This window comes from Mus caroli, chromosome 12 (assembly GCF_900094665.2).
Source record: "Mus caroli chromosome 12, CAROLI_EIJ_v1.1, whole genome shotgun sequence".
In the NCBI taxonomy this organism is placed as follows: domain Eukaryota; kingdom Metazoa; phylum Chordata; class Mammalia; order Rodentia; family Muridae; genus Mus; species Mus caroli.
The window spans coordinates 98,572,298-98,592,230 of record NC_034581.1 but is presented as its reverse complement, the minus strand read 5'-3'; the positions used below and the strand labels follow the sequence as shown (position 1 = coordinate 98,592,230).

The following is a 19,933-nucleotide window of genomic DNA, read 5'->3' as shown; positions in this document are numbered from 1 at the left end:
AGCCCAGGGATGATCCCACCCACAAGGGGCCTTTCCCCCTTGATCACTAATTGAGAAAATGCCTTACAGTTGGATCTCATGGAGGCATTTCCTCAAATGAAGCTCCTTTCTCTGTGATAACTCCAGCTGTGTCAAGTTGACACACAAAACCAGCCAGTACACCTGGTGACTCCTCTTTATGTATCTGTACCCCAAACCTAGGCATTGGCAAATACACAGAGTTCCAGTATAGGCTCTGAGCACATCTGCTTGCACAGTCTTGATGGGACCATGAAAGCCTCTTTGCCAATCCATGAGAATCAGGCCCAGAACTGAAAGGGGAACCTGCTGCACTGAATGCCATTCCAGCATCTGAGAAGACCTGGTGCCATGCTCTTAGGTCATGCTTTCCCTCTGCAGGCTTTGCCACTCAGTGCCCCTTGCAGGGTCCCCTGACCTTGCCAATATCTGGCACAGAGTTGTAGTCCAAATTCCTGCAGCTGCATGGGATGGGGGTTCAGAGCAGCTCCTCTCCCCCTGGCACTCCTACTCAGCCTCTCTCTAAGATCTCAGATGACCAACCTCACACAAAAGATGAACACCAACAACCAAACTAGGAGGCAGGAGGAAAGGATCAATAAACATTACCTGCACAGAAAGTGCCCAGGCAGTGTTCTCTCAGCTCCTGTTGGAAGGGGTTGCCTCTAGTGACAACATAGTAGTAGAGATTGTCACTCATTCTGTGACTCCTCTGATGGCCCTCTGACCTATATCCTATTAACAGTCCCTTCTATGGAAGAGGAAACTGAGGCAGAGGGAAAATTAGTTGTTTCCCCCATGACCACTCAAGTAGACATTTTGGCTTGCGGGACGCTCTTCCAAGTGCCAGAGGAACAGCCTCCTCCATGTTGTGACTCTGTTTATGAGGTGTCACTATGGTTTCCAGGTGGATGATGAAACAGGGCTCTGATATTTCCCAGAGAAGAACCAAATGGTCCATGGATCAGGTGACATTTCTGCTAAGATGGATGTGAGGGGGATGAGAAGGTGCTCAGATAACCAGAGAGAATATTTTGGGCAGGGCAAAGAACAATGGAGCCATTTCTAAGGATCTGAGAGAAGATGGATTTCTGGGACAACAGAATGGTGAAGTAGAAAAGGTAGGAGTGGTCACAGAATGGCAAAGAGCCTGGCTCCTTGAGGATTCTGGAATAATCAGAGCCATGAGGAACATAGGAGGGGTTAGACAAAGTTTCTCGCTTGGGAAAGGTACTCTATACAGAGTTACAGAGAACTGAGTTGTGAGAGGTGAAGGTTGCCATTGAGGGCAGTCTCTGGGAACATCAGGTTCAGCTGGAGAGGAGAGTGGATGATTCAGCTCTAGGGATGAGCTGGCTTGCTGTCTCCATGGAGGAGGAGAGGAGGTCAAGGTGCTTCCCAGCGGGGCACCTGCTGTTCATGGAGAATTCTCTGGGCCTGGAAACATAGCCAGTGGTGTACATGGAGAAGGACAGCTATACATTCAGGGTGAGACTTGAGACTCCTGAGAACACTCATTGAGCAGTGGACATGAGGTCATCAGAGAATTGGACCCTGGTGAGCCACACTCAGGACCCCAATCCCTAGTGAGCAATCAGCTACCCTTCCCTGATGGCCATGAGATGGGAGAAGATGGCTCATCTATTGAAGCAATCAAATGTCCCAACAGTCTTCCCAATGTGTCTTTTAGGCATCACCCTAAGACTGGGACACCACATGCTGACAATTCCAAACTATATCCCTCCATCCTTCCTGGATGCAGCCTGCATGTCTCAGGACCCTGGTTCTAAATGCATCTCCTTCTGTTGATGGGCTGGTTCTGGAACTTGTGGGAAAATCTGAGTCCATATAGGGACTAGGACTTCAGTCTAGGACCTAGATGTCAGTGTTTACTTCTCCTCCCTCCCTGGGCATTGAGGGTTTCTCCTCTCTTGTCCATCAGTTGTTGCCTTGGTGATGAACCCTCAACAGGGTGCAACCCAATATTCAATCAAGGTAACAGTCTTGGTGGGGGAAGATATGTGCCTGAAAACAGTGCCATTCACTGAGGTTGATTACCTGGGAACTTCCTGCATGGCTAAGCGGTGTCTACATCCTGAATATCCATTTTATAATAAGTCAACAGTGGGAAGGTACCAGGAGTCTCCTGGCCCTAAGAGGGTAAGAGACATGGCATTGGGGGACACAGAGTAGGGCTGTGGTGTAGCTTTAAAGTCTGAGGGTCTCTGGTCATTCTAGCTCTCTAACTGTACTGAAATGCTGATGATAATGTATAAAACAATCCTAAAATCTTTCTTGCTCTTTCTGAGGGTAAAAGGCTGCTGGCTTAGGTGATCAATACCTGTACCCTAATAGTGGAGGATTAAGAAATGTGGCCTTTGTTCTTCCTTAGCAGGAACCACACATCTCTAACTTTCAGCCTGCTTGTTGGAACTCTCAGAAAAAAGGGGGGGAATACTTTGAAAAATGAGTATAGTATTTATTACTAAGTTATAAAATGTTTCCTATTAAATGTATCTGAGGAAAAGGGGGAAAGTGGAAAGATCCTAAGCAGGGGGCAAGGGAAAAATTCTACTCTAAGCAGGGAAATGGAAAATTTTTCTTCCCTCTTTTCTCATCTCTTTGTCCTCAGTACTTATACATCTTTCAAAATACATGAGCACTTGTTAAAAAGTTCATCACAAGTTCACACAAAACGTCAAATCATAAATTGAAATAGAAGCTTAGAACAGGGAATGCTTACAAGCATATCGATTAGGAGTAATTATCTGGCTAAGCATCCATCATCTGTCTCAGCTCCACAGGTTCATTAAAAATTGAAAACCATAACTAAGTTATTCATGAAGTTTTACATAGAAAAACCCAGTTAATATTTTATCTTTGGTCCTAGCACCTATAATAAATCATTAGTTCACTTTTTATGTCCTTTGGTTAATTGTTTTACAACCTCTTGGAATGTGTTCTGAGTAGGAGAAAGTCTGGTTACCATCTAAGAGCAATTAACTGATGACACTTGGGAGACTGACAGAGTTCTCATTTCAGTTTTGACTATCAGAAAAGGACCCAATAGCAGTCCCACTAAAAAAGAGCTTAATAATCACTGATATAATTTTAGGAATTCTTGTAGGAGTATCATTAAGACTTAGGAAGTCATCTATTTGTCCATATAGCATCACTACAAGGCAGTGCATCTTCAGCTATCTGCATAAATCTGCGCAAAAGAGGTGGGCTAAAACTTAGTCATAGTTATATATGTTTAATAATAACAGGGAAAGCTTATTAATAGCAGGAATGTTTCCTAAAATGAATTATCATAAGCTTTGTGTATAAAAGCAAATCTGTCTTGGATTAATCCAAAGCAGACCATCTCAGGAAGCTCACCTGCTAGTTATTATTTTGTCCCATTATAGCTCCTGACAGACGTCCCAACTTGTTTATGTACCCAACTTTGAGGATCTCATTCTAGGGATCCATGCCCTTGCCTCAGATCACAGGCATTTCCCTGTCCTATTTCCATTTCCCACTATCATAAACGGGAGTGCAGTAGAGTTTCTTCTGTGTTGGGGTTACTTATTGCCAAAACTTGTTGTCATGCCAAACTATTTCCTGATGCCATTGTCCCATGTGACCTTTGGCAGTCTGGAGCTTTCTGGAGTCTAGTTCATATCTGTGTAGGAGGACCCCAGAGAAGGTCTGTCAGAAGCTGAGCTTGGCAGGAAGCCTCTTGCCATCAGAACCTCCTCCATTAAGAGGACCTGTATGTTTTCTTCTGTGCATGTCCATCTGCTTCAGTGCATGTTCTTGCTTGCTGATAAGACTGAGGCTTCATTGTCATTATGCTAACATTCATATGTTCATCATACATGGATGCCTGCATTCATTCATCTATTCCTGCATTCATTCATTCATTGCTGGTCTGCATTGGAATCTGCTATGGATACAGAGGACAGGCTAGGCTAAGTGCCATAGTTGTTGGCTTTTGGTCTTCAGTCTGAGAGGTGGGACAGAAGCATGGAGATTGTGATGGTGTGGTAGCTACTGTATAGCCATGCTGGTGATAGACATTCTCAAGTCTATTGGTCTGTCAAGGGCTTATGTTCTCCTACTTAAGTTGGGAAGGGTTCTGGTTGTAGGCAATGCATTCTTCAAGGCTCCAAACTCTCAGAACCTTTGAGCCAAACCTGCCTTGTGCAGTGAAGTTCAGTGAAAAGCTGCTCCATTCCCCACTGAGCCCCTCCTTAAATGGATGGTCAGCAGTCATGGCAGGATGCATGGCAGCCTGCATCCTCCTGGCAGCATCTTTCCTGGCAGGTGCCCTACATCTCTTCTACTATTGAAGGTGGCAGAGGGCTGATCAGCACTTTGTGAGGGAAAGGCAAGTGCAAGTATACTGAGAGAGGAGAGCAGAGACATGCAGAATGAGGAGCTCCAGCAGGCTGCCCTGAGGAAGATCCTCTCTGCTGAGAAGTATAGAGGAAGGGAAGGGGGAGGAGCCTCAGGGGGTGTGGGCACATGCTGAAGGTCACAGGACAGGGTGAGCCTGCATCTCCCACTGTCTGGTGTGCATCTTGGAAGCATGAGAAGTTTGGGGTCAGAATATATTTTTCAGGAGATGGCGAGAAGTAAGGAGAGAGGGGAGAAGGCCACTTTATCTCCTCTCTCTCTCTCTCTCTCTCTCTCTCTCTCTCTCTCTCTGTGTGTGTGTGTGTGTGTGTGTGTGTGTGTGTGTGTGTGTGTATGTGTGTGTATGCAGGAGTTGAGCTGCTGTGGTGAACTGTTTCATGATTTTCTGGCTGGGAAACACTGGCCCCTTGTTTAGTTGAAGTGAATGTTTTAAATGAATCTTGCAAAGTTCTGAAAAGATTCAGCAGGTGAGCCTGGCCCTGACACAGAGGTTGCTTGTAGGAGATTGATGGCAGGCTGGACTTCTCCCAGTGCAGAGGTCCTTCCACAGTTTTCCTTTTGGAGAGAGCACTTCAATTTGAACTCAGAGCCTCACACAATCAGAAAATGTCCTACCACTGAGTCATTTTTGAGGTGTTTATGTGTGCCTATGTGTTGGTGAATATATATGTGTGCACACATGTGCACAACCCTCTTCTTATATTTTGGTTTTGACACAGCGCCTCACTACTGACCTTAAACTCAATGTCAGATATTTCTTCCTTGGCCCCAGAAGGTGGAATGTTTCAAAGGATACTAAAATGTGCTTCTATTTCTCCTCACTAGGAAAGGACAAAGCCAGGGGAGTGGCAAGGAGGGACTGCAGCTGGCCAAGTCCTCCTCAGCAGGCCTGGAGGTAACAGAGAGGAGCTCTGCTCCCCACTGCCAATGCTCTGGGTGGAGCCTGGTGACTCCTGCTCCATACTTCACAAAAATTCCCCTACAGCTGGGCCTTTCCTCTGCTTCCCAGCCCTTTCACAACCTTAAAGCTCAGAGAACCTCCCCTCAGGACATACATTTCATTTCTGCATGGGCCTTCTGTTGTCACCTTACCTATCTACCTATGACATGATTTTCCAGTGTCTAGCTTCAAATTACTTTAGTCACTTCTGAACAGATTCCATACCTGTTGATGAATGACTCCACCCTCCCCTCCCTATAGCTCCTTACAACCGTTAGAACACTCTTTATGTACATGAATTCCGTTGTTCCGGATATTGCATGTATATAGGTCACATGACACAGGCCCTACTGGATTGGCCTTCTTTCTCTTTGAGCATATAGGCTGGCTCACACACAGGGCAGCAGGAAATGGCACCTCCCTCATTTGATAGTGTTTGCCTGAGCAAGCTCTGCTCTTCCATGCATCTGTTCGGGGACAGTTGAGTCACAAGCCCTTTGCCAATTATGAAGAATCATGGTGGATTCTGGATGCAGTGCCTGCCATGTCCTTGCTTTCTGTTTCTCGGAGTACCTGCCTACAGTGAGATTGCTGCATCAACCTCTCCCAAGATGCTGCACCATTCTTCATTCCCACTTCTGCACAGGAAGGCTTGGAATTCCAGCCCTCCTAGGCTTCACAAACCACACATCACCTGGAAAGACCGTGCTCTGCAAAGCTTGAATTGTGAATTTGTTTCCTGATGTGGCTGAGAAGGTCACAGAAGTACAAGTGTGGAAGAAGGGCCAGTGGCTCCATGGGTCTCATCATTCCAGTCACTGCTGTTCCTCTCACTCCTGGTGTGCTCCATGGTAGATATCCTCTGACTATTCATGTGTGGGTATGGCCACATGTAATGTACCTCTGCTGTGTACTTTGCTCAGAATCACAAGATAATCAGTTGTCATATTAAACCTGGTGAGCCTTCTGACAGAAGCAAGGATGGAAGGACAAGGCACAAGGTGTTTTTGAGAACCACACATTACCCTATTACACAGCTACTTCTCATTGATAACTCTATTGCACACTGGGCCTCTCCCTTTAGAGGGCTCATCACCTAGACTATATGTAATTGCAAAGGGACTGAGAAGCCCGGGAATGAGGAGAAATAAACTCTGATATCTGGGTTCTAGACTCCAGTAAGAGGTGGACTCAGAACTTGGCTACAAGTTTCAGATCCAGCCCATGGGCAGATGAGGCATATTCAAAGCCAAACTCCTTAGACAGCTGGGCTGAAGTCAGAACAGATGGAGGGATACAGTTGTGTCATGTCACTAAGGGCCTTGACTGACAGGCACATTATCATTTTGGGGAAACTTGGCTGCTGTCAGTAGACAGTCCCTTCTTCTCTTACCCCATAGTCATATGTGTGGGATCTCAGTGACCACTAGGGAAGGAAATCCTGTGTGTGTGTGATTCTCTGCTGGCCACAGGTCCACCTGTCACTGTGTCTTCTGAGGAGCCTTGAAGCTCAGGTGTGTCTCCACCTGGATGGACAGCTTTCCCTCTAAATGCAGGCCTCTGGCTGTGTTTCCAGGCTCACGGGATTCTCCATGGCCGCCCAGCACCTGACCCAGATGCACCTTGGCCTCTTCTCCTCCTCTATCTAGGCTCTAACCTGGCTTAGCCCCTGAGTTAAATCACACCCTCTTCTCTCCAAATGTCCTTGATGTTTGCAGAAGCTGCCCTCAAGGACAATTCCCACCACCCTGCCCATTTCTCTGCACTGTAGCCACTCATGGCACATTTCCAAGACAGGAGCAGCTATTGACCCTTGACCCCTGCAAAGCTCCCTATAGATCTGAATGTTTGAGGGATCTTACAGGGCCAAGCTCTTTGCCATCTAGTGTTTATGATGCTCTTTTGCTAAAGCAACATCATCTCAGAATCATAGAAATGGCTCCATTATTCTTTGCCATGCACAAAATTTTCTTCTTGATCTTCAGATCATCTCTTCCTTCTCCTCTTCTTCCTCCTCCTCTGGCCTCAGCACATAACTCCCCTCCTGTTCCAAGCTCTCTGTGAAGCACCCAGAGTCTTGTCTTATCTTCTACCTGCCAACCACACTGTGATGCCCCAGGATCAGATACCCTGTGGCACCGGGGAGCTTGGAAACCATTATGGCCTGCTGTGTGTAATGGGAAAAAGATGAAGCTCTGTGTTCATCAGTTTCCTCATCCATAAAGGGAGCTGAGTGAACACTGCCTGGACACTTCGGTACAGGGATATGTTTATTGATCATTTGTTCCTCCCTTACATTTTGGGTGATGAAGGTGGAGGAGTCCAGCTGTCCTGTGAGTCTGGTCATCTGGGAACTGAGAGAAAAGGTACTACTCTGCCCTGGGTAGGAGTGTTGGGGGAGAGGAGCTGGTGTGAGCAACAGGCCCCACACAGCTGTAGGAGAGAGGACTCCAACTGTGTGGACAGAGTCAGGAGACCCTGCAAGGGTCAGTGGGTGGTACAGACTGTATTGGGGATTACTGAGGCAGAAACTGGGCACCAAGTGTTTCAGATGCTGCAAATAGACAGGGCAGAATGTTCCTGTCCAGTACCTTGTCCTGTTGTCCATATGGGTTGGCCTGTAAACTTTCATAGTTCCACCAAGGCTGCAGAAGTGGAAAGCAGACATGATCAGAGCATATCTGAGGAGTGGGCCAACCTGCTGGGCCCAGGCTTTTGATAGAGGCAGGTAAAGAGGAGTAAACATGGAAGCAGAAGAAAGGCTGTGTTAAGGCTCAGGAAGATGAGCTCGTGTTGCCAAGAAGACTAGGAGCCTGACCGAGACCATCCACAGGCTCATGTGATGTGTGACTAGTAAAGTTAATCAAGGTCACTGTTTAATTACAAAAATGCCACAGTCTATGAGAGGGTGGAAGCCAACAATTGCAAAGAGACTCAATTTGTTAGCTTAGAAAGAAGCCCCACAACTCAGGAAGTTCTACTTTTCTGAGGGGTTGATAACCTTGCCCATTACCTGGATCCATAAATCACCTTGTTCTAAAACAATGTACAGGAATTGCTTCTCAAATTTAACAAACATAGGTTTAATTTTTGAAGACAGGAAATCGTATTTGACTATTGTGGTGGCATCTCCTTCTGTGCCTTTCTCAGTCATGTCCAGCTCAGTGCTGTGGACCATCTGTAGGGAGAGAAACACATCACTCACCGAAGATGATGGAGAGCAGGAGAGAGTTCTGGAGCAAGCACTAAGTGCTGGCCTCATCTGCTGGCCAATTTCTCTGCTCCTTCCATGATCCCTAACTCTGGTGTTCCCAAGTCTCGGCTCAGGGTGTGAGATGAAAGATGCCCTCAGTCTGCTCAGTGTCTCAATCTGTGCTGCCCTCAATCACTACAACAGGAGGACAAGAGTAGGCAATGCCATGCGTTTCCCCACAGGTGACCTCCCAACAGCCAACCACACAGGGAACAGCGAGTGTGCTGGCAGACAGTGCAGGTTTCTGTTGAGGTTTGGTCTTTTGCTATCTATTAAAATGCAAAATGTGGGTCTCCATGACTAGGTTGTTGTAGAGAAGAGACAGTCTACATGCAGACTAAGTGAACCTGTCCCCAAGATATTACTGATGGGTAAATGAAGATGCCGACAGCCAATAGCTGATCAGAAGAGACATAATTTTCATTTAGGTTCTTGGGCTTGGGATTCAAGGAGAACCACAAGAAAGATGAATGTGCAGGAGGAGGAAGGAGAAGCCAGCATGGGTTCGGAATCAAGAGAACGTGGCTCTGAGGGCTGTCCAACTCGAGTTAAGAGCAGCCTAGATGCAACATAGTAAGTAATAACTCAGCGTATCAATGGGAAAGTAGGGTCTAATAGCATTGAGGCTTTACTACTGCCCAGCTTTATGTTGTTTAAGACATTGTAAAAATAAAGGTTGTATATGACTTTCATTTGGAAACCTATACAGCTGAGGACCTCTGGCCATGACTCAATAATTTCTACAACATATTGGCACCTCACTATCTGGCAAAAACTCACTTAAAAATTAATTTGTGATTCTCCAATGGAAAACACATGCTGTCCCTTTATGAGTTCGTTTAATTAATAACCAAGTCATAATAAATCTTCATTTATGCATATGCTGTTCATAGGGAATTGGTTTCATAGCAAAGTCAAGTGGTTTCTCTCCCAAGCAGCACAGGTTTGGGATTAGGACAATATGTGTGATAAACTGGTGCACACAGTTCTGTGATTCGTGGCACAAGCCTGGGCACAGCTGTGCCACCAGGCAGACCCAGACAGTGTGCTGGCCACAGGCTCAGACTCCAGCCTGAGGTCTTTTCCGGGGCTTCTAAAGTGCCTCTGAGATACTAGGAGCCCCCGCTTTGCAATGAAGAAGGCAGATCAGAGGTCAGAGAGCAAGGATGTCTGCCTCCTACAGTCAATAACAAAAACAAAAAGAGAAAAAAAAAAGAGTGTAGAGAATGAACGGAAATGTAAGGTGCCAGTGCTATCGGAAGCTTCTGGGTTCTTAGAAAGTGGGATCCACGGGAATACTGGGACTGCTGAGCCTAGCATGTGACACACATGTAGGCCTGAAAATAGGCTTATACAGTAAGTAGAAAGATATTTAACTGAAGTAAAATATGGGAATGTATACTAATTAAATTTCTATAAAGAGAGGGGGAGATAAGTATATTTATCCATGGTGATATTAATTCTCAAATAAGGGAGAGATAACAAATTGCTATACATGATTTAAGGAAAGAAGGGAGAAATTAATTGGATTGGATGAATGAATAAATCCAGGCCTTTGATCCCAATGTTTAGAAGGAAAAGGATGGACACAGATAGAAAGAAACCCTATCTTACTAAGTAATAATAATAATAATAATAATAATAATAGTTTTAAATGTTTTAATTATCAAAGTGAAGGTTGCTATAAGTTTGGTGGTTATAATGGTATTACAAGTCCTCTGTGTGAAAGGTCAAGTAGAGAGGCCTAAATAAAAAGGAGCCTGCTGAATTGAGTCAATCTATACTTTTGATGACTTCGGGTTGCTGGATCAAGCAGAGAGGCTCTGTAGTTGTGTCAATAGGAAAGTAAAAAATAAGGATAAAATTTGATAGAGGAAGAGTCTCTGAATAACTTGGCTTCAGACAGGAAGCAAAAATCAAGAAGACCAAAGAGGTGGCATGGTTTGCTAATCCCTCTATATGGGAACAGCATATGCATGAATGAAGATTTATTATGACTTGGTTATTAATTAAACTAACTTATTTAGGAACAGTTGTCTTCCACCTGCTCAAACAAGGAGCAAAATTTCATCTTTAACTGATATGTGCATCTTGCACATTCCATACAAATGTCCTTCTAGAAATAAATATTGGTTGTAAGGTTCATATATTATAGAATGAAATACCAAGTGGGCAGGCCTGACAAGATTCACCCTCAGAGATGCTGAAATGGCCTGCTGTTCCAGCTGCCTGCCTGATGCTGCCTCAACTGATGTTGTTTTCAGAGACTGGCTTCGAGAACAACTTCAGGAAGGGCTGCTTGTCCATGATGACCTCAGGTCATCCAGGTTTTCAGACGGTTTCAGTCAGGAATTCATGTAAGCTCTGAAATTTCTCATCACATAGAGACTGGACAACAAAGAATAACAGCTAGCTTTATTTTGATTTAACAACTTTTCAGTTTCCTTTTGGGTTAGGAATTTTTTCCCCAACTCAGCAGGAAGCAGATATAAAAACTATGGTCTTCCCAATCCCTTCAGTTAAGGTGTGTGGATTGGTTATTGCTTGAAGTATAGATATGTTGTCATTTTTTAAGTAATAATTTACAAATAATTATAGTTTTAGACAGGAAGGATGCCAAATAGAGAACTTAGACTCAGGAATTTCTATCTTTCTTTTCCTCTTCTCTTAGTTCCTTAGATAAAGGAAAAGGGGTTGAAAAAATGGGGGATATTGTAATACTATAAGAAATTAGACAAATCGGGATTGGTTATTAAATTACTCTTAAAGAATTTTACAGCCAAAAATCATACATTGGCAGAAATCTTTATATTTTGATGCAGAATTGAAGTTATATTTTCTTACATTGGTGCAGAATTTGTATATTGAGAGAGGTTTAAGCTTTTCATTGATATAATTCTTTGTTTATTGATACAATATTTAAAATTAATTTTGGTACTATTAGGCACTGTGCCTATGTACCTCATTTAACAGTACAAGATTTAATCCTAGTCCTTTAAATAGGTTCTATTACAAACTGTTTAAAATAATCAAGTAATGCAGGCTAAGAGTCAGGTAGTCAAAATCATGGTCATATTAGATTCTAATTTAGTTTATTACACTAAAATGTTTTCAAAATTATTTAAATAGTAAATAGCTAAAATAATCAATGTTTAATAATTCAGTTGTGTTATATATTGATATATGGTTGCAAAAGCATTAGAGATCCACTGAATATGGCATTAGATATTGCTTCATTATTAAAATATCTTTTCACTACAAGACATGACTGCTCCTGACAATAGTCCCAGACTGCTTCCAGGAAGGTGATGAGCATCAGTGCTCCTATGTGGAGTTGCTTCAATTGAGGGATGTTAGCCACTGGGCAAGAAACACCCTGATTGTATTGGTAGAGAGAATGATGTTAAAAAGGACAAATGGATACAGGATGGTCAACTGCTAAACTCTACCAATGCAGTGTTGGCTGGCCAATTGGAGTTAAGAGAACCCAGATGCAACATAGTAAGTAATAACTTGGGTTATTGATAGGAAAATAGATTCTAAAAATGTAGAGGCCAGGCCACTGCACAGCTATTGTGCTGCTTAAGGCTTATTGTAAATATAAAGGTTGTGTATGTTTTTCATCCAGGAATTAAATAGCTAAGGTGGGATAGAAACCTCACGTGCAAGTAAATAATTTCTACAACAAGTTTCAGCATCTCTCCTGCTCTAACCTCCTTGTGATATACACCAGCATGGAACAGGGCATGGCTTCACATTTCCAGACTACCATGCCCTGGTGGTACAGATCTCAGTCCAGGGCTCTGAGTGGGCACTGGAGAGAAGACTAAGCACCAACAAGCTGTGCACCCAAGAATGTGTGATGAGGGTCTGAGGGCATCTTCTCTCCTATTCTCAGATCTTTCATCAGAACTGCCATTGATCCCTTGTTACTACCTTTACTGCTACTATTATATGTGCTGATCAAGTGGTAATGACCAAGCACTGCACTGAAGAAGCTGATGATCTACAGTGAATTGTGGAGAGCTCTGCGGTGGACTGTAGAGAGCCCTGCAGTACAGCACAGGTTGGGACCCATGTGGTCTAAAACCAAGCACAGGCACTTTCCCCATCATTGACTCTGTGATGAGTTCAAATCCAGAGGCTAAAGTAGCAACTGGCTGCACACTCTGAGAAGGAGTATCTGGGCTATGATTCTCTCTCCCAGGCCTAAGGAATCTCAGGCATGTAGGTTTTCTCATACATTGAATATCTCCACATGTCCACATGGCCTTCACTGTCTACATTCAGGACTCAAAGTGAATGAGCCGTGTTCCTTGTCTTACCTCAGAGACTGTTATGTTCTTCACTCCTGTGATCCCAGACAGGTCAGCCTGTGTGGAGAAGAGTTCCCTGATACCCAGCTCTGGAAGGATGTCTTCTAGGTTGTAGTGTTGGGATAAGGAGAACTTGGGTAAGTGGAGCTCTTTTATCTTCCTGAGAATAAAAGAGAAATTGAAGAGCCAGAGGAACCTATGCCCAATGAACACAACTTATCTCTGAAGGGCAGCATTCTATGAGAGCCCACTCTATGGAAAGGAGCCTTCTTTGCACTCATGCCTAGACCAAGTAATTTTTCTCTTCCTAATGCATTAATTATTAATCAATGCCTGAGAGTGTTTACAGTGGACAGGCAAACTGAGTTGGTGCTAATTGTACCTTGACTGAGAATGCTATCCTGTTAGATCCACATAGTGCAGCCCTTCCCTGTCATGCCTGTCCTCACTCATCACCTAGTGACCCTTCTATTCACACTGGACACTGCATCAGACTCCCTTATTCCTTACCCTTGCTTGTCCTTCTCAACCTCACCACTGCATTCGGAGTTTACCTTTAACTTATTAAATACTGACCAGTTCTGTTTTCACCCCCTACTGTCTCTTCCTCAATTGCAAGATAGCCCGCAAGGATGAGAATTTTTGCTTATCCTTCTCCGATACTCTCTCAGAGTCTAAGTCAGAGCATGGCCCGGAGTAGGTCTTCAAGTCACCATTGCATGAATAGGGAATGAATAACTGATAAGGGGATGCAATGGCTACACAGGGCACAGCCGATTCTGAACACTCATCTTCATCTCCTGTCAATCATAAATTCCTCTGCCTCCCAAAGATACGTTCAAGACTCCTTCTCATTTACAGTCAGAGACACAGGAAACCTCATTCCTCATTTGAACTGATCTTATCTTGTCAGCAACACTAACCCCAATAAAATCAACTGGGACAGAGGAAGGGAATTCACCAAACTCCACCTTTCCTCTGATGACACTTTAACCACTACACTGGACATAAGTGAGAAACTGAGGCACAGAGACACTGGCCATCAGGACAACTGCAGTACAGGGACCCATTTCTGGGTCCTTAGGACACATACCTGGGCCTCAAATATTTCTTCCACTTTTTCAGGGTCTTTGGTTGTAAGCTGGCTTCCACCAGCTGCATCCTGCCCTGGTCAGGGAGGATGAACATGGCCTTGCCATTGCCTTCGTAGTTCAGCTCCACCACAGTGCATTTCAGCTCCTCATCCCGGTAGTAGGGTGTCCTCAGGTTCTTAGTTTTCATCATTGGCACTTTCACACGCCTACTCCTGTCCACTATGAATTTTCCCATGAACGTGTCATCAGAGTCAAAAGGCACCTTCCATTTCGCTAAAGATGAGGCAAATAGTCGGACTGTAACAGCAACAGAAACAGGACACTTCCTCCCTATGTATGTTTAGCTTCTGAAATCCATCCATTGTCAGTCACTCACAGTGTCCCTCAGAGTGGCATATGCTGAACTGGAGAAAACCTCAAAGGTGGACAAAATTGTACCAATGAGTTTCCAGATTTGGTTTAAAATGTAAGCTAAAATCCACAACCTGGCTACTTGAGCTCCTGACCTAGTCAGGGTTCTGGAGTGGAGTGTGTAAGAAAGACTAGAGTGAAGGTGGTGAGACTGGAGACAGGAGAGAGCTGAGGATCCTGTCTTGCTCAGGGGAAACATCTCTAGAAGGCAATGCCTTGTGGGACAGGTTTTAGGCAAAATAAAACAGCAGAGACTGAGTTCTTCCATATCACGATCAGTTCATAATCCCATAGATTGTGGCTAAGACAGAGATAATTAGTCCACATCGCACACGTGGGAAATGGCCGCCCTGACAGTCAGAGATATCAGCTCAAGCTTTTCCAGATTTCTAGTTTTTCTTCCCATAACCAGTATACACACTGGGACTTGGTAATGAACCAAGTTCTTGCTCTTGGAATCTTGCAGCCTAGACATACATCCCACCTAGCACTAAGCAGCACTTGAGCTTCAGAGATCCACGTCCTACAGTCTAACCCTTCATGCTGTCACTCTGTTTCCATCATCCCCTGCCAACAGCAGCTCTGGGGCCTTCCTGTCCTCCTGTCTTCTGTCCTCTGTCCTCCTGTCCTATATTTCTGTCTATTGTCAACCTGATTTTCTTCCTATAGTCCAAGCCTTCAAACTCTGTATCCTGGACTAATTTTAATTAGCACCAAATCTAACCAGTGTCTATTCATATCGTGACTTCTGTCAGGCAACAGTTTCTTGGCTGTCACCTTGCTATCTAGTCTGTATCAGGCAGGAAATGGTGGGTGTGGGTTCCCTGGATTTTCCCCAGCTACCCTTATCTGTAATGTCTCCAGTTGAGTCTCCAACTATCATGGGCCCAAGTCCCAGCAGATTTCCTGCCCTAAGAATGTGTTTTGGGAATTCTGATCTTTCATATATAAATTTTATAAAAGTAAAATTCCAAGAAGCAGCTAGATATTAACACACAGCACTGCCTAAGGGACATTCCTCCTTTCTCATGACTTTTCCCCAGACCCTGCTTCTCCACAGCCAAAATCATTTCATAACAGTCTCAGGGAAGAAGTCCTATGTAGGAACCTCCCACAAGGCTGGCTCTTCACTAGTTTTAGGCTATGATACTTTCTCCTTAAGATTAATGTAACTAGGCTCCTTTGGGTCTCAGTTCAACGGGACCCTGCTGGAGACCGAGGGTATCCAGAAGGATGGATACCTTATATAGGAGCATATTAGAAATGGTTGCTCTAGTCAGACTGAGGGATGTTATTTGTGTAGGGAGTAGACATGGATTAAGCCTACCTAGGAGGGCTGGCAGTGGAAGATGTGACATTCTGCTAGTCATTAAGTTCAAGTCACAGAACAGATCAGCCTTCCTAGAAAGATAGCTCAGTGTTTCTGTTGGACATGTCCCAGGAATTACATCACTATCTTAAAATTCTCAGAGGGGAAGTAAGGGCATTGTGTAATAAACAGTTACACACAAGGCTCTGAGGCCTGAGCCCCTCCTTTCCAGAGGTCAGTGTAAGGACACAGGTTCCAAGGCAGCATCCTCTCCCTCTCTTCACAAACCACTCTCACCTTTAAAAAGGAGATCACTCACTATCACCATAGATGTATTGCCATCCAGGTCTGAGACCAGTTCCTTGATCTTCCCCTGGGTCTGATTGCTCATATAGCTATTGATGAGCTTCATAGCTTCATGAGGCTGCTGGAAGTTGGCTGTGAAGACCTCAGTGTGGTACAGAGCCCTTGCCTTCTCCTTAAACTCTGCCAGGATCTGCAGGTGCTTTTCAATAAACAGGACATTGCCTGTCCTGATCTGTACCTGGTCCCCTGGATGGCTGAGCCTCTGTAGGAGGTGCCCAAAGCCCTGGTGGATGTCTGCCTCAGATGTTTCTGTCAGATTGAATTTAAGAACTTCTAGAATCTCTTCCAAGGTGTTGCCCTTTGCTCCCAGAGTCAAGGAGTTCAGAGCAGTTGCGATGCCAACTGGAGAGAAGACAATATTTTTATCTGGGTTCTTCAAAGTCAGCTCCTTATAGAGGCTGAAGGCAAAGTCAGTGTTGATGGAGGCCAGTGTTAAACTGTCCAGTTGTTTTCCAGTGTCCTGGTCTTTCTGGACTGCATTGTGCATTCCTAGTGTGCCATCTGAGCAGCAGATGACAGCAGGGCAGATCCCAGCCATTAAGAGCACTAGAGCTGCAATGAAGGCCATCTTCTCTGTTCTCTAGGCTGAAAAGAAAACATTCTTTGAGTCTGGGAGGACAAGCTGGTGCTCTGAGCATCTCCTAGATCTCCCACATGGTGGGCATTGTGGCCTGCTCTGCTGCCCTTCCTGTCTCTGTGACTTCCCACTGGAGGTGCTCTGACCTCTCAGACGGCAGTACTCCATCCTGAGTTCCCTACTACCATGGAGGAAGTCTCTCGTAGAGCCCAATTTTTCTATTTAAGAGAACCAGCAACCAGAAAGGTAAACAGTCTTTCCACTGTCACAGATAAAGGAAGAGAAAAACCTGGAGCTGGGCACAGAACATGTATAATCTCTTGTCCCTTTCTAGATTTGTATAACGCCACATGAGAAGGCAGAGAACCCTGTTCTTTTGCATGTGTGCAATATCCTATCAACAAGATCTTGTCCAGACTGAATGAAACAACATTGGACAGATTTTGTAGCACTGAATCTGGTGCATGTTTCTGGGAGCAAGGGCGACTGCTGTCTGATGTGAGCATGACAGTGATGCCCCTTCTCCCACAGGGACTTTGTCACAGTTCTGTCCCCTCTTGGCTCCTACATCAGTACCTGGGCTAGGCAAGGTCTCAAAGCATTCCCCCTGAGGAGGGTCAGAAGGAGGACTCTCTACTCAGTTTCCAGGAGCATAGTCCATGGTGCCTGCCACTTCCATAGGCATGAAGACCCAGACAAGAGAAGAGAGTGTTATGCACTGCAGAAATGTCCCTTATTCATACTGGGTGACCTAAGAACAACTTCTTACTGCCCCCAAATCAAGACTCCAGGTCAAGCTGGGCGTGGTGGTGCATGCCTTTAATCCCAGAACTTGGGAGGCAGAGGCAGGTGGATTTCTGAATTCGAGGCCAACCTGGTCTACAAAGTGATTTCCAAGACAGCCAGAGCTATACAGAGAAACCCTATCTCGAAAACAAAACAAAACAAAACAAAACCAACCAAACAAAAAAAAAAACCCAAAAAAACAAACAAACAAACAAAAAGACTCCAGGTCATAGCCTGGAGCACACAGTCCTGGGATGGCTTTTTCCATTCTCAACAGAGAGAAGGTTTTATGGGCCTTACCTGCAGAATCAAAGCCAGCTGCTAGTATTTGTTAGGTAAATCCCGATGTGCCAGTTTTCTGCCTTTCTGGAATGTTTTTAACTCAAGCACACTGGTACACATTTATATCTAGGGACTCCTCCTTCCTCTTAGGAAATGCTGACGTGAATATCTGTGCTCTGCTCGGATTGGGAATGGACATATAGAATGATTTATGATGACAAAGACTTACAGGCTCTATCTTGCAGAACCAGCTCCTGGTGGCAAAACCACTAAGAGTCTTCTACACAACACTGGATGTCCTCATTGTGGCTTCTGTTTCTGTAATAGTTCAAAGGTCAGTATGGACCAGGTGAGCATTCAAGGCAAAAAACCAGGGCAGCAACCCTAACCCACTTAACACAAGGAAGAGCTGCATCTGGCTTTTGTTCTGGGCTTCCCAAGTCACTTCAAAAAGAATGCAACTCTATGTCCATGTTTCTTGGCTTCTTTATGGAAAACCACAGATCAATAATCACATGTCTCAATATTGACAAGTCTTTGACTGCATCTGTATTACCATCCTTTCTGTCAGGAATGGGCACATTCTAAGTAGAGACCTGCTCTCCACAGATTTCTGAAGGGAAGCTGCCTATGTCAGGAAATGCAGGAACTCTAAAAGGAGTCTGTGTCTGCAGAGACTGCTCGTTGGTAAGAATTTCAGTTCAGTAGAGCCTTGGAGGGTCATACAGAGACCAATTACCTTATTAGGAGGTGCTAAGTTCTGTTTCTATAGACATGCATGTATTGCCTCCATGTGTATCACTGATGCCTGTGACAATTAAATCTACTAGCAGACAGATAGCTGCAACCCAAGAGGTAAGCATGGTGGCGATGACATCTTGAGCCTAGAGAGAGGCTTCCCCCATGTTGATGCCACTGCCTCTCTCAGATATCCACCCATGCCCTTTAAATTTGCCTTGATTTGTGACTTTCTTTCTTTTGTAAAGTTATAATAAAGTTTTTGTGAAACTGCTTCCACATTGGAACATAGAATTTGGGTAATGGAAGATGTTTTCTCTGATCATTGTCACCAAAAATGGCTCCAAAATGAAGGATTGTATTCCCTTTAGGATGAGAGTTGTGGGTTTTGTGTGAACAGTGGGATGAGACACTCAGTAGGCAGATGTTAGGTCCAAAACTGCTGTCCCTTAAATGGAAGTTCTGGTCCTAACAAGAAGAGTTTGGGTTCAGTAAACAATGTCTAATGCTGTGTCTCCATGTTCCAGAAAAGAACATTATGAGTGGCACATTTCTATTTCTCAGTAGTCACCCTAACATTCCCACAAAATCTGCAACCTCAGTCAGGGCCTGTCTTTCTTCTGCTTGCTCTGTCTCTCTCAATTGCTCAGTCCTGGGCTCTTCCCATTCCACACTGGACTCTTCCACTCCACTTCCTTGTCTCCTTAAGTCTCTTTCCCACCTTAAAACTAGAACTGCCATTAAGACTCACCACCTTCTTTTGGACTGTGATATGCATCAGCCACAAAATAAGCTTGACAGTCTCAACAGGCAGGAAGTGCCATACTTGAGTATCAGATTCTCACTGATCTTGACAAGTGCTGCCCAGGTGCCAGCAAATGGACTGAGAGCCCATGCTCAGGCTTTCGTTGACCTCCATTGTTTGGCCCCACCCACTCTGCCCAGTGCCAGAGTTACCAGATTTACCTGGAAAAAACCTAACAATCTCCCCAAGCTGACCAGAACCTGGAGCTTCTGGTGAAGAGACACAGGTAACCTGTCCCCATCACTGCATATCAAATCCTGCACTTTCTTGTCCCTGTGTTGAGCCAGAATGGCCAGTACTCCCTTTCCCCAACCCCCAGTATGAAGATGCCTCTGACCATTGAAGAGGTCAGACAAAGGGAAGTCCAACCTGGCCTCGAATCCAGTACCACACATTGCATTCCCATGTTGTGATAATTCTAACAGATAGGACTTTCCCTGTACAGAGGCTCCTGCCTTGGACAGAGGCAGGAGTTCCTATCCTTGAAGTGAGAAAGCCACCCTTGAGCTATGGGAAAGAGGCAATCAAGTGTTCCCAGGCAGCTGTGGCCTCTTTGTAAAAACACACTGGCCTCTGATAATGGAATGAGTTACTTCTTCCCAGGCCAAAAAGGTCCTTCTCCAGCTGTGTGATT

General features: G+C 44.7%; 1 protein-coding gene across 1 annotated transcript; it reads right to left on the bottom strand.

Moving 5' to 3' along the window:
• Window positions 1-7,621: 7,621 nt before the first annotated feature.
• Window positions 7,622-17,853, bottom strand: LOC110307042 (serine protease inhibitor A3B). Its single transcript, XM_021179252.1, has 5 exons — window positions 17,775-17,853; window positions 16,043-16,691; window positions 14,025-14,298; window positions 12,941-13,091; window positions 7,622-8,540 (listed from the first exon to the last, which is right to left on the bottom strand). Exons 2-5 carry the CDS (start codon window positions 16,677-16,679, stop codon window positions 8,340-8,342), a joined length of 1,263 nt encoding a protein of 420 aa, XP_021034911.1. The 5' UTR covers window positions 16,680-16,691; window positions 17,775-17,853; the 3' UTR covers window positions 7,622-8,339.
• Window positions 17,854-19,933: the final 2,080 nt, after the last annotated feature.